Source organism: Daucus carota, chromosome 7, assembly GCF_001625215.2.
Source record: "Daucus carota subsp. sativus chromosome 7, DH1 v3.0, whole genome shotgun sequence".
Taxonomy (NCBI): Eukaryota; Viridiplantae; Streptophyta; class Magnoliopsida; order Apiales; family Apiaceae; genus Daucus; species Daucus carota.
This window is the reverse complement of record NC_030387.2, coordinates 33,074,645-33,090,735: the sequence shown is the minus strand read 5'-3', so window position 1 is coordinate 33,090,735 and position 16,091 is coordinate 33,074,645. Positions and strand designations below refer to the sequence as shown.

At 30.8% G+C, this 16,091-nt stretch overlaps 1 protein-coding gene across 4 annotated transcripts; it reads right to left on the bottom strand.

Moving 5' to 3' along the window:
- Window positions 1-9,971: 9,971 nt before the first annotated feature.
- Window positions 9,972-14,157, bottom strand: LOC108193191 (PI-PLC X domain-containing protein At5g67130-like). Of its 4 annotated transcripts, none has more exons than XM_017359743.2 (9): window positions 13,975-14,157; window positions 13,740-13,862; window positions 12,498-12,635; window positions 12,315-12,413; window positions 11,907-12,210; window positions 11,601-11,824; window positions 11,394-11,480; window positions 11,234-11,302; window positions 9,972-10,342 (listed from the first exon to the last, which is right to left on the bottom strand). In XM_017359743.2, exons 1-8 carry the CDS (start codon window positions 14,047-14,049, stop codon window positions 11,267-11,269), a joined length of 1,086 nt encoding a protein of 361 aa, XP_017215232.1. In that variant the 5' UTR covers window positions 14,050-14,157; the 3' UTR covers window positions 9,972-10,342; window positions 11,234-11,266. The 4 variants fall into 4 exon arrangements, with proteins under 4 accessions (XP_017215232.1, XP_017215234.1, XP_017215233.1 ...); XM_017359745.2 differs by having other exon boundaries at window positions 9,975-10,229; XM_017359744.2 differs by lacking the exon at window positions 9,972-10,342 and adding an exon at window positions 10,349-10,512.
- Between the last annotated feature and the right edge of the window lie 1,934 nt (window positions 14,158-16,091).

The window sequence follows — 16,091 nt, the reverse complement described above, 5'->3', positions numbered from 1 at the left end:
AGCATTTTTAAGAAGGAAAAATCACTTACACGAATAAATTGCAAATTTATACTACTATTTCAAATCAATACTAGTCTAAGTGCAAATGTGACACAGAAGTGTAATATTTAGATAAGAAATCTCTCCAGTCTCCGCTCATAAAGCATATATTAATTTCTAGTCAAAAATGTAATAGAAAAATACAAGAAAGCTACGTATTCCAAGTGCCTCTAAAATCAACTCAAAATATAGTAAATAAGAGCTCAGGGCAAACTGTATTTGTTTCGTCTAAGTGCAAATGTGATTTGTGATGCAGAAGTTTAATATTAAGATAACAAATCTCTCCAGTCTCCGCTAATAAAGCATATATAAATTGGTTAATTAAAAATATTACTCAGTTTAGAATGAAAAACAATTTTAAATACCATTTAAATTTCAGAGAAACAGGCTCCAAATATATACTCTACAAATTATATACTTATATATAATAAGCGTAAGGGAGATAATTTGGTCGCATGGTCCTATGGTCCAAAAGCTTATCATCCGTTGGATCGTATATTGAACAAATAAGCACCGTTAGATTAGAACAAAATTAAATTCTGTTCTATAAGGAAACTGACATCTGCTTGCATATTTATAATTCTTTTTCCGAATCCAAAACAAATTCTGTCTTTCATGTGTTTTTGGTTTTTTTTAATCCAAAATAAATATTTCCTACAAATTTTAATTATAGAATCGTATAAATCACTCCGTCAAAAAATTATTATTATCCATCGGATCCTATATTGAACAAATAAGCACTTTTAGATTATAACAAAATTAACTTCTGTTCCATAAGACAACTGATATCTACTTACATGTTTATAATTCCTTTTCTGAATCCAAAATAAATTCTGTATTTCACGTGTTTATGATTTTTTTTAATCCAAAATAAATATTTTCTACCAATTTTAGAATCATATAAATCGCACCGTCACAAAATTATTTTATCTAATATATTTCAAAATAAATAAGCCCGATTTATGTGAGGAACGAATAGAAAAACTTTTTTTTAATCCAAAGCAAATTCTACCCTCTTATTGCATGTTTATGATTCATCTTCTTAATTCAAAACAAATTGTGTTTATCAATTTTAATCTCGAACCATAAAAATTTTTAGAAAATATTTAAATCACATTATAATAATTCTAATATAAAATAAATTTATAAATATAATCTAATAGGAGTTGGCGTCACATATTCTACTTAAAATAATTTAAAATTTGATAGAAAGAATTTAATACATTGACATGATACATACAATTTTAATTTATTATTTATAAATTAAATTTTTTTCACACCATTTAAAATATATTTAAAAAGTTTATAAATAATTAAAAAGCTCCCGTGCCTTGCACGGGTTATAAGCTAGTTATAGTTAAATGCAGTACGTGACCGACCCCCGTGTACAACACTACACAACATATAAGTGCCGCATGCAAATAAATCTTACAAACGAATTCGAGGAACAACTTGCAAGCACTTTGTAAACAATCGGCGATATAAATTTTTACCAACATTTTAAGCTCGAATTCCCCTGTTTTTTCCTGAGATCGAATTTAAAGTGTGTTCCTCATCAACAAAACCAGGTGATCAGCTCCAACAAGCATAAATGCATCACAGTTTGTGCTTTCATTTGCCACGTACATCTTGAAACTGACAACATTTCAATAGTGTAACATGAAAACACAACTATTTCTGACAATAAACATAAAATTTTCGAGTAACACTATTTTGCATTTATGCTTTCTTGCAAGTTTATACAGTAAGTTGACACATTAGTACTCTGAGATAGAAGTGACAAGAGATCATCTGGTAAAGATATATATGCCAGACTATGCAACTATACAAATTCAGTTATAAAATAACATGCAAAATGATTAAAAAAATATATTGTAAACAACAGCAAAAGCACCAGAAGATGTATACAAACATTACGTAATCTATCATATCATAATTCAGCACAACTGGAAACAAGGATTTGAGAAATTTTTTAAAAAGATAGGATGATTACAAAGAATCAAGTGGTTTACTTCTTCTAATTTATTTTCTATTAATGAATAAAATACACATGACAAAAATCAACCATCAAGCTGTCCCCCAGAATCTTAGTAACCGGTTGTTATTATTATTGCATGCAAAATTATAATTGATGATTCAAAGTGGGAGTGGTTTAATTGTTAAAAGTAGACCAAGTAGTGGAGGAAATGAATGAAGATTGGATATGGATCAAGGAGTTATAAGACATTACTCAATAATTGAACCCTGGACAAAGCCCAGTTTACATGCCCTACTAATCAGGCTTCTGATGTCGGACCATTCGAGAGTTACCCATCACCTCTAATTATATAACAAATAAAGAAGAAGATGGAGGAACAAATATGGTTTTCTTTGCACTATTTTAGCCATTTTTTTATAATAATAATATAGCTTTGCTTTTTGTGTAGCCCATTATTCACACAAAATAACATGGAATGAATCTTTGTATATCATAATGTTTTGGCAAATTCTATATTATAAATATCTATTACTGAATATATACCAGTGCTATATATATTGAGATAATATAAGTTTATTTTAGTAATTTTATGATGTACGAATATTTTTAAATAGGGCTGTAAAATGATCCGGGTGATCCCGGGTGCCCCTCTGCTCAAGTACCGGATCATATCGTTTTATTCGGGTATAAACCGATCCCGGGTATTTGAGATTCGGATCTGAACCGGATATGATCCAGTATCGTATTTTCTATTTTTTAACCGGGTAGTTTATGATCCATCAAATATGAGCAGGATATGATCCACTAACATCAAATATCATTATTATTTCAGTTGTTCAAATAATTATCATTTAGCCTAAGTGGACATAATATTATAAAGTATAATAATTTTGAATTAAAATTTATAGTTATATGTTGGTATATGTCATTTATTAAATATATATGAAGATAATAAGCATGATCACATTAAATAAATCATATTTTACGAAGATATGAACTTAAATAAGATATTACAATTTTATAAAATGATGACTATATATTTGCAAATATGATGGGGTTAAAATATAATATGTATATGAGCTAGTCTGAATCAAATATGAACCGTGGATCATATTCGGTTATTCGGGGTAGGATCATATTATGAAAAATTATATGAGACTGAAACTGAGCGGGTATAGGTGTGCTCGTATCCGGGATCATATATTATACGGGCTTAATTTTTCCGCCAGATTTGGATCGTTTTCAAAACGGATATGAGACATGTATCATATTTTCGAGCCGGATATGAGCCGAGACACCGGATAATCCGTATCAATTTACAACCCTATTTTTAAAATATATATTATATAATATATTATTATTTTACTTATTTTATAAATTATCTTACTAATATTTCATATGATGATTTATACACGATCAGTGTCAAGATTTTTATATGAGTGCAAATAAAAGGATTTAGTAATAATTTAATAATTTTATTTTAATTAAAATAGAAAATTGAAAAATAATTATGAATTTTATTATAAGAATCATATTCTATTTACAAAACTTTCTTTAGTTTGATTTTAACATAAAAAGAATAAAAGTCATATTCTAATTATAAAATCTTTTTTTTATTTTTACAAAATCTCTATATATTTTGTTTATAACACACAAAAAAAGAACGTATTTTATTTACTAAACCTGATTCTAATTGATTTTAATCATCGAAGGTATAAATTATTATAATATTTAAATATTATACTCACACACACATATATCTTTATTTATTTATATAAATTATGAATATAAACATTTATCAAAGAATAAAGTCTAACGATTTATATCTATACTATCTAATTAGAACTTATAAAGAATAAAAGTCTTATTCATTCACAGAACTTACTCCTAAGTCCTGGCTATTGAATTTTACAAATATTTTTCTATTTGATTTTTCCAAAACTTACGATTTCACAAAAACTACCTTTATTTTGTTTAGAATATAAAAAGAGTAAGAAATATATATTATGATACTTATCAAAATTACTAGTTTTTGTGAGGTTTTTTGCAATTTTTACTATTTTTTTTTAAAATAATTGCGAATATATTGTTCAACCGAATATAACCAAATGCAACTTTCATATTGTTGAAAAAATAAATCATCTTTTTATTAAAATATTTGGGGTTTATTTGGAGGCAAAAAAGAAGTGATCATGATACAAAACACCCACTAATTGCCAGCTATACACATAATACAAATATCTTAATTCTTAATCAACATGTTGATGCTTCCATTATTTCTCAATGTCCATTGTTTCTCAATGTGCACAAAGTCTTGCATTTGCGCTTGATGGATATTCAAGAAACGCTTTGCCGGCGGATCAACAATCGAATAATGTATATGTATGATCACAAAAGCCTGTTAACGGAGGAATCTGGTGATAACAAGATTCGGGAAGGGTTGCTGGAATTTGTGGTGGACGATGATGGCGGACGACGGAGTATGGGTGGTGATTTTGAGTTTGGATGAGATCGTTCGGGGAATCAGGATTTTCTCACAAGATCGAAGGAGTATTCGTTCTTGCAAGGGTTGTGTCTTATCCCCAAACGATGTGCCTACGTACCCTATTTATAGGGATCAAGCCAGACGTAGTTCTTGGGGAACAAGTAACCTAATCAGAATAGGTTTCTCATTCCCTGATTCCAGCGATGGGCCACCGCCTTAGATCAGACGGATATGGGCTTCTGAAGCCCAGCCTCCTTCGAGGAGCATGGAACTAGGTGGGCTGACCATCACTAGCCCACGTGGACCTCCCCAGACTCAGCTGTATGGGTTAGCCCTTCGTCCTCTCTTAGGGCGAGGCTGATGGTGGGCCTGGGTCCAAGATAAAACAATAGTAATTAGGCCTGAGAAGCAGGCGTATTTGGTCCTTTCCGCATTGGGCGAGGAAGGTAAGCATTGGGCGAGGTCCTTCAACAATGGGCGAGGACTCCATTTGTGTTTCAGAATCTTTTGTTTTCTGGAAATTCATCTAAACTCAAGACATAAATTTCTTCTTCGTGAGCGCGAATATGAATGGGTGTAAATAAAGTTCTATCGTTGGCCTATTACAGATAAAGAAAGAGAGATGAAGATGGAAGTATTATTCGTTGTTTTTAGTTGATTTACTTATTATCATAAATTAAGTAACAATAAATTGATAGGGGTTAATTTTAGTTGATTTTATGGTTACTTTTAGCTGATTTGATGGTTGGTTTTGGTATTAGTCCTGACTCCACACGGGTACGCATTTTTCGACTTTTGCAACTCATTATACAGTAAATTTAATTTTCAATAGATTTTTCAAAGTTGCATATGTGGTTGCAGATATGATTGTGCTGCGGATATTATTGCAAATGCAATCTTCGTATTTTTGCAAAAAAAATATAAGAATATTTATAAATATACCAAGTTTTTACAAATTATTTACAAAAATACTGTTAAGTTGAAATTTAAAAAAAAAACAATTTTTTTCAAATTATTTACAAAAATACGACTTGCAACTTTGGCAACCTCATTAGCAACATCAGTTTGCAACTGTTGCAAATGAAGTTGCATAAGTTGCAAAAGAAATTTCTTATATGGTGTTGCAAACGAGGTTGCAGAAGTTGCAAGTTGTATTTGTTACATAAGTTGCAAACTAATTTCTCATTTGCAACTATTTGCAACTGTCGCAAAATGTTGTTGCAAATGAGGTCGCAGAAGTTGCAAGTCGTATTTTTGTAAATAATTTATAAAAAATGGTATTTTTAAAATATTGAAAGTTTGCAACAGGTTTTTTGTAAAATAATTTAAGAGGTTAGGCGGCTATAAAAAAAGCCCAAAAATATATTCAAAAAAATAGTATATTTGTAATTTTTATTTGAAAGCTTGTATTTTTATAAATTTTTTTAAAATTATAATATTTTTGCAAAAACCTTTCCAAGCTTGGGTATTTGTGGGAAAAATTACCCCGTGTCACTTTTAATATTATTATTTCTTGATTAGCATTATTCCTAATACATGCCTGATATCTAAAATCTGATTTCAACGAATTTGTTTTCGGTATATTAATTTTCTTCCAACCATGTCATGAATTAAAAAAATACATTTAGTTTGGCTTTTAGTTAAGAAAGAAGGGGATTTGTATAATATATTTCTTATTTATTTTACTTTTATGTCCTATCCTATACTCCCTCCGTCCCATCATGACGTTTATGTTCACCGTTTGCACACATTTTGAGACTCTTATAAAATATAGTACAATAATGTTTTTTCAGTTTATTTTTTGTGAATAAAAGTTTAAACGTCAAACTTTTTTCAGGATTTTAAAAAAAAATGTTATGAAAATATATTTCCATAGGAGCCTCAAAATGTGTGCCAAAAAGTAGAGTAAAGAAGCTGGTGGGACGGAGAGAGTATATAATTTATAAATCTTCTTATATACCTATTTTCTCTTAAAAACTAAGACTAATAATTTTTTTATATAAATTATAATCTGATCGTATTGATTATATTTTTATGAAATGGATATTGTACTGCATATTTTTTTATTATCTAATTAATTAAATAATAGTGTTGTTAAATTTTTTATTCTTTGTAAAATGTATAAGATTAGTTGGATTCTAATATTAATATTTTTTTATTCACCAATATTTGTGTAGGTAAAATTTTAGGAATATATTTTATTTTATATACGCACTAATTTGATTTAGTGTCACATATATTGAGGATAGTCTCTCCAAAATAGTTACGGATGAAAAATTATCTAAAATAGCGAGATATATACGCAATCACAAAATGCGTATGTGACGACTCATATATAGCACTCCTTTCTCCACATTATACAGTTTTAATTAAATGGTAGTTGAAGAATTGAATGGTGATAATTTTATAGAGCTGAGATTGTGGATATTAGATTTAATCTAATGTTTGGATGTTAAAAGATAACTATTAATAATTATGGTGGATTTTGAATAATAACCAAAAGTAAAAAGAAAATTATTTTAACGAGATAATATTATTTAGGTGATGAATTTATTTATTATTTACCAGATTTATTTCATGTTTAATACTTTTTTCTTTTTTCCAACGATGACACAAAACCATTCTTGGTTTGCACGCCCATTTTCACTTTATCGTCATAGATGGTACCTTATTATCATTTACAATAAAACGTTAATATGGTCGGGGCTTGCGGAACGAGGAAAAAAGCATCTACGACGACGAACAAGAGAATGAATCAAGAAGATCTTGCTGAATCTAGGCAAATGAGTTTTAATCGATGGCTCGATTTGCCAAGCGGTATTTTCGAGCAAATTTTTTTTAAGTTAGACTTAATTGAGATGTTATTCTTCATTCCTTTGGTTTGCAAAAGTTGGGGTTACATCATATTGAAGGCCATTTTCGATAAAGAAGATACTAATTGTTTGGATTTAAGCGCACTTGAGGATGAGCATTTTTATAGCTATTTCTTTTATGTTGGGGATCAGGATTCAAAGGCAATGAAATTGATGAGCTTGCTTGTGCGTCTTATGCACGCATTTGCTTCAGACGGTCCAAATGATGTCAACAATTGTGCCATTAGGACTACTCCGATTACTAAACTACTGTTTCCTCCCGGTCTTTTCCTCAACGATAGGCATCTGATATATCTTGCTGAAAGGTACAATTAATATTCATCTAATATTTTAATTTTGTTTATGAGTGTGTATAATTTATGTCTATTTTAGAATCATAATGATAAAATGTCATATTTGGTACACAAAATTAAGTTGAAATAGATCATATTAGTCATAATAAGTTATAAGTTTACTAACTTTTTCTTCAGAATCAATTAAGTACCCTTACATTGGTGACTCTTGTAAATCAGTCACCAATCACCTTACTTAGAGTATATGCACAATATTCCAACTTTACAGTGATATGATAGATCTTATTGTAGTATTTCGTACGTTATTGGATACATTTATTCCTAAAAATCTCCCCATATCTATGCGTTATACTTAGACATAAATCTGAGTTGATGATGTTAAAATTATATCTATACAAGTATGACTAGGATAGTAAAATTTTGTGTGATAATATATTTTAATCCTCCTCACACTCCACTAAAAAAATCTTCTAAATTTTCGGGCTTCTCTTTAAAAACTCATATAGAAGACACTCTCCACTATTAGTGAATGCTTGAGTTATCTTCTTCTTCAATTCAATAATCTTAGTATGACTAGGATAGTAAAATTTTGTGTGATAATATATTTTAATCCTCCTCACACTCCACTAAAAAAATCTTCTAAATTTTCGGCATTCTCTTTAAAAACTCATATAGAAGACACTCTCCACTATTAGTGAATGCTTGAGTTATCTTCTTCTTCAATTCAATAATTGCAAGATTTGAACATAGAACTTAATAGTGAAGAGCCCTCATTGATAAACTATTATATTTCTTTTCCTAAACAAATTCTTATATGATTTTAATGATAATGTTGATGCTAGTGACGATATCGATGCTAGTGATAATACACATTTAAAATGGCTAACTGTGAAAAACATAAATTTTATATAACCTTTCAATGAGAATCAGTAAAAACAATGTCTTCTCGTACAATATGGATTTCAAACATGATCTTAATGTGAATAATATAATAATAAAAGACGTACTTGTATATTATGATAATAATAATATATATAAACACAAACAAACACATATATTAGAAACTAATTTGAATTCATGTATACATGTATGTGTTGAATTAAATAAAAAGATATTATAGTTGGTTTGAAAATGAAGGCTTATTTGATATGTTTAAATAATTAAATATATTTAATAATTAATATAAAATATAAATAACTATATAAATATGGACAAACATTTATCCTATTTTGACTTGTATTTAAATGTTGTTTTCAAAAGACCTTATTTTTGAATTTATTTTTTTTCTTGTGGATTTCTGACTTATCATGATTCAAAACCTTCAAATTAATAATTTTTTGTTAAAAAGATAATTATGTTGTCATTTCACAATGCCACCTATTTGAGTTCAGCAAGAAATTTTCATGTTTTATTTTATTATTATCACAATATTATATATATATATATATATATATATATATATATATATTTGATTTTTTAATATGTCTCATCTAAGAAACATAATACCAACATATATTTGATTTTTTCATATATTTTATCTGAGACGAGATGCTTCAAGACGAGTATCAAAATAAATGATAATATTATACATGAGTTTCTCAGAATAAAATTGACTTATATTCTTTTTATAGTAACTCAATAAAATTAAAAATTTGTGGTTTAAATTATATATATAAGTGTGTGTATGAAAGAGAGAGGGGGAGTTTAATTAAATAATGTTTTGGGTCGTTCATCTATAATATATTTCTGCTTTTTAAATAGCATGGTGTGTTATTAACATATCTTGGTTCTAGTTTTGATTTTCAGTTACTTTTTATAATAATAAAATATATCATATTTTTTGTTATGTGCCTCAATGATATATACGGTTTATAATATTTAAACTTCTATTTTGATGATTTATGTTTCCTTCGATATGAACAGCTACATATTTCAAAATTTTATATTATCGTATATATTACGTTAGATGTGAAAGTTGCATATTTTTTCTAATTAAAATTTTGAAATTTGAACAACCCAACATGAGTTGTTTTTTTTTTTTTTTTTAAATAACCCAACGTGAGTTGCTTCTTTTGTTTTTTTAGTAAATCTACTCTTTCTATTACAACCAATTCTTTTATACATTTTTTTAATAGATGTCAGAAGCTAATCCTTTGTATTTCAAAACCTTTCAAAACTAGTAAATTTATTAAATTACGAAATAAATTACTGCAGTTTACAACATGTTGTTTGGTAAACCAGTAAATAAAACATCCGATGGTCTTTTCAAACATTTAATTTTCTTAATCTCAGTCTTTTCAGTGGTCTATTCAAATATTTGCAAACCATTTTACTATGGTTTGTTTACATTATATAACCCTGCTAACTGCATGCGTCTCAGCCAGGCTACCTACTGGCTACTGCAACTGAAAAATTTTCAGCATGACATTATTTCTGGGAACTCTTTACTGTTATCATAAGCATTACAAATACAAGTACCTCCTGATTGATGATTCCTGAAGTCTGTATTGCTCACCTCAACATATTTGCAGGTGTCCAAAACTCAAATTTCTTTATCTCCCCTGCGCGCAACACATTACAGGTAAAGGGATGTCGAGAGCCATGCGATGCTGGAGGGGCATCGAGACAATGTGTTATGCACCACTAGTCAATATACCACCACATTTGCATCTCCCTAGAATTGTCGAAGAAATTGGAAAAAATTGTAAAAATCTTGGCTACATAAATCTAGGCTGGCTTGACTTGAATTGGCAAACAGCAGAAGTTTTAGTGCAGAATCTCAAATCTATAAGGAAGTTAAGCCTGGAAAGGGGTTGCATTTCAAAGTATGGGCTGCAAATATTTCTGTCAAGGTGCAAGAAAAATATTAGTATAATGTTCATTTCTTGTTCCTTTCGGTATAGTCAAGGCATAAATTATCCAAGTACGATAAGAGTGATGGGAATTCCTGAAGGTCGTAGAATCAGGTGGTGGACCGATTTATATCCTCATAGAAGTGAAGAATTGCACACTTCTAAGGGGCTGGTCAGTCTATTTTGGGAGCGACAAGAATAGTCATTTGAGGATCCTAAATCCAATGAAGTCCTCATTATTGTTGCTGTTCTTGTGTTGCAGAAATGGTCGCAGGAGAATCATTCTAAGTTATAGTTTCTGTTCTGTTTATGAAAACTCCTTTAACATATGAATTCTCTTTTCTTTGGGTTCTGCTGTTGAATTGGCAACAGACTGTACTCTTTAGTTGGTTTTGACTGTGCAACAAACTTTTTATCGCATCTTTCTTCATTTAACTTCGCATGCTCCTCTGATAATCTACCCTTTTTCTACCAGGGGATTCGTGATATATATCTATGATCTTATTTTTAAATCTGTATATCATTATTAATCTAAGTGAGCACAGAAATCAACTCACAACTTCTATTATTTTTAATCCGACATAAATAATCAGCCTACATGATTTCATCTCTATGATTTAAGAAAATAAACAAAAAGTTTGCAATTAGACTCTTCTGCAGAAGCAATATTTCGGATGATCCAGTCATTTGTATTTGTTAAATCTTTTGCTTACTTGAAGCCTTTATAACAAAGTACTGTCGAAGCATCACCCTCCTCTGCGGGTACATGTACTTGATCCATCCTGCAAATTGACCATTCAGTTCAATGTTGTGTACATACATATGCACTTGAATTGTGGTAATTACAAGTAAATTCGTGTTTATATGACTTGCCTTGCAAGCCTGCACACTATTGCAGCCACATAGTAGCTCCCCATTCAGTCTGTCTACAGCTTGAAATGCTCCTCCTCCTTCACTTCTCTGTATAAATGCATTTCTTTTTAGTAAATCACGTATATGTGTGTATAAATAAAATTCTTGGCTTCTTCAGAATGTGTTTTCACCAATCAACAAAAATTAAAAACATGTCTGAACTGGTACCTTGTAATAATCAACTGTAACAAAGTTGGCCCATCGATTTCCAGCAGCACCATAACAAGTTTGAAGCATGTCAATCAAGTTTTGAGAGTTCTGCCCACATGCTAATACTTTGCTTGATACAGACCTGAAGTAATTAACCAGAACCAGTGATTTGCTCTTGTCATTAAGTGATGAGGACTCCTCTCGGTTTGAGCAGCTTCCTTCTTTCATCCCATCATCTCCATCTGGAAATTGTTACAAAATATATTAATAAATGTTTTCTCAAGTCACAATTTTATAATTATGTAGGAGTTCACTTCCCATTACATTTGTTTTCAACCATGAAGTTCCACTGATAAGCAATCCCTTCACTTTGTTGCTTGATTTCGATTGAAGTAAACACTATTAGCCTTTGGTTTCGTGCAACCATGTCTCTGACCAGCGGCCAGTCTTGACCATTTTGTGGCATCTTTGCTACGGGAAACCAATACTTCATCAACCCTGCGTCTGTGAACACCTTTGTCAATCCTTTTGGGGTTGTGACATAGTCTTCTAGAATCAATGTGACAATTTCTGATGGATTCGCAGATAAAAAAGCTTCAATTTCCTTTAAAGTGTCTATGGCCGGTTCCTAGTAATGAATAACATGTTCTATTACTAAAAGAATTTGCATGATAATTATTCTTTTTTGAGTTACAAATTTGTGCACAGAATGAGATGGGAAGAAAGACGTACAAATGCTGTAAAATCGCGACATTTCCCTCCAAAAGAATGACAAAGCCACACAGATCCCTCAAAATCGTATGTGTCAAGCATTAATGCTCGAACACCATTCTGAAGATTGGCAAGATACACTGGTTTACTAAAACATGAAGTGAGAAATAATCAAGCTTTTTTGTAGGATTATTAAGTACATACATTGAGCTGCTGAGTAATAGTATCCTCTTGATTTGTTGTGGTAATTCTTGGAGTTCCAGTATGAGATGGCTCATCATCAATGGCGAAGGCATTATGACTCGTCAAAAATGAATATTTGTTAAAAGGCAGGGAATTATTCTGTATACACAATGCATAACTCTACTGTTAGCAATGATTTACATTAATGTGGTTATCTGTACTCTGTAGCAGTTCAAGAACATAAAGGATCATTACTATCTTAACAAGTTAATCGGTAAAGAAATTTTCGATGATTCGAGGACTAAGATGTAAGTAGCATAATCTTTAAAACTTTTTTAAAAAGGACCAAATGATCCATAACAAAAATTAATACAGTAAAGATTGGCTCCCTTAGCTTCTGTAGGTTGGTTCAGTGAGTAATCATGTGTTGCAGCAGAAATTAGTAATTGAATGAAACAGCTAAAATAAGACTCTTCAACCTCCTAGATAAGGACATTGGGGGTATTCACAAGTCAATCTTTTGATTCCAGTTCACATTTTGATTTAAATTTCTGTATTGTGTTTTTATTTGACTTCTGAGGTTTGTGCAATGGGAAATAGTTCAACAAAAGCGACCTTTGAAACGAATCAAAAGCACTTTTCATTAACCTGTTCAAAATCGCAAATTTGCCCATTCATTTGTTTACTGTTAAAATTTACTACACATTCTGGTCCAAACCTGAATAATGCAACAGAAAGAAACTTAATTGTTGCAGGTTGTGAAAGAAACTTAATTGGATACAGCCTTATTCCATAGGCCAAGATGACCTTAACATCAACATCCAGATTTGGACATCATTAGGTTCTAAACTTTCCGGCAAAAGGAATGAGGGTGTACCACTAGAGCTCTTCAGGGTTTTCACAGCCCATTTATACTAAAAGAGAAAAAACAAGCCAAAAACTTAAATCATATAAAATATTAAGAGCTAATTTTTAATTTTTACAAAAGAAAGGCACAAAAAGAGAATTCAACAAACTGGAGACTGCCTCACATTTTGGTCACAATCTAGCTCAGCCATACATACTTCTATCCAAAATTGGTAAAGTTGCAGTCACAAAAACAGTAAGGCACCCACAGAAATTAGCATTTGAGTGCGTAAAAACAACTAAATCATCTAAAATCTTAAGGTGTTAGAAGGAAGCGTATAACACACTTCACTCGAACCAGCAAAATCTTTGCAGATATGATGAAAATGGATGGTGACTGAGTGAAAAGGAAAGTACCAGGACTTTGAAGGGGTTAGTAGGAGATGATCTCACACATTTCTTGCCACGGAAACCTTGAGGACAAGAGAAACAATACAGTCCAGCATCACAATCACTATCTTCTGAGCATTTCTCAAGCAGCTACAACAATAATTCAAGATTATAACCAGACAGGCAAACACAGTGACTCATTAAATGCAAGGAAAGAGAGGTAGATATCAAGTTAATAGAGTAAACAAGTGAAGAAAGAGACCTTGCTGCATGTAGAGATGTTTAAAGTCAAGGAAAGTGAAAGTAGAACCACCCATGAAACTTTCACCAAACCCATTGGAGCTGGAGGATCTTTGTTTCCCTAGCTCTTTTTTCTTGGCTAAGGAAATGAACGTGTGGGACTAGAGTTAGAGATGAAGAAGAGTGTGAAACTCAAAAAGAAGGACAAGTCGCTAGCTATTTAAAGAATACAGAAAAATACAACAGGGCTGTAGAAATTTTTAGCCTACAATTTGTACGTATGGAGTTGGTTCATCCAACGTAGACAATGACTACTTCATATGTTGTTGAAAATTATCCTGGAATTTTATATTCAGTTCATCCAAGCATATGAACAAAAATAAAAAAAAAATTGAAAAAAAACTGATGCAGGTATATCAATAAAATAGTGCAAGTTGCATTCATTTGTTGTATTATTTCATATAATTCCCTGGAACAACACTAGTAGTCAGGGTCGGATGAGGCATAGAGAGACACATGCCTTCTGAAAAACTGAAAATATATAAATGTTTTTCGAAAATCTGCTTAGTTTTCTTCTAAGAAAACATTTCTAGATCCGCCCCTGTCGTCACTAGTATCTCCATTTTTTCGATGCCCAGAATTTTTCATGTACAATTTGTTTATATAAAAAAACACGATACATCTAAAGTCAAATTCAAAATGTGGAATCAATATATATTCATGGTGTGACCTCTGTCTATTGGCCTATTGGACAAGTCTCGTCTTTGTTATGTTGACCATGTATACTTTATTAAAGCGTAAAAATGCCTGAAACAAGACGTAGTGCACATAAGCCTGGGAATTCCACATGTGTGGGAGGAATATTACTTTAAGGAATAAACAGACCACTGTTTTCATGTTTTTTCGCTTTATGTTTTTAACCAAGCCAGTACAAATCTATACAGGTCTTTCAAACTTAAGTGAGTTAAAACCGGTTGTTGCATCTGTGCAGACGCGGCAGATTAGACAACTTAAACAAAACTAAGTTTATTAGTTCTCCGATCATCAATATACTTATATAATCAATCAATATACTTATATAGAGGAGAAGCGAGGGGCGTGTAGGTAACCCCTCTCACATCGCTTCATTCTATTTTTCTAATTTTCTGTAATTTTTAGATGAAAAATATCAATATACTTATATAGAGGAGAAGCGAGGGGCGTGTAGGTAACCCCTCTCACATCGCTTCATTCTATTTTTCTAATTTTCTGTAATTTTTAGATGAAAAATATCAAAAATTAGAACTACCCTTTTTAGTTTTGGATATATTAAAAGTAAGTTTCAGAATATGATTTTGTTTCATATTATTTAAAAATTAGAACTACCATTTTCAGTTTCGGATATATTAAAAGTAAGTTTCAGAATCTGATTTTGTTTCAGATTATTTATGGAATATAATAGCTTAAAAGTTTTAATTTAATTTTGTTTCTATATAAAGGAGAAGCGAGGGGCGTGTAGGTGGCGCCTCTCACATCGCTCCGTTCTATTTTTCTAATTTTCTGGAATTTTCGAATGAAAAATATCAAAAATTAGAACTACCTTTTTTAGTTTCGAATATATTGGAAGCAAGTTTCAGAATCAGATTTTGTTTGAGATTATTTATGGAATATAGCAGCTTGAAAGTTTTAATCTGATTTTATTTCAGATTATTTAATTATGGAAAATATTAGCACACAAGTCTCTCTGCATCTATAAATACCCCTATAGGTTATAGGATTTTGGATCATCTAAATACATGCGTATTTAGATGATAGTAATTAGGCCTGAGAAGCATGCGTATTTGGTCCTTTCCGCATTGGGCGAGGAAGGTAAGCATTGGGCGAGGTCCTTCAACAATGGGCGAGGACTCCATTTGTGTTTCAGAATCTTTTGTTTTCTGGAAATTCATCTAAACTCAAGACATAAATTTCTTCTTCGTGAGCGCGAATATGAATGGGTGTAAGTAAAGTTCTATCGTTGGCCTATTACAGATAAAGAAAGAGAGATGAAGATGGAAGTATTATTCGTTGTTTTTAGTTGATTTACTTATTATCATAAATTAAGTAACAATAAATTGATAGGGGTTAATTTTAGTTTATTTTATGGTTACTTTTAGCTGA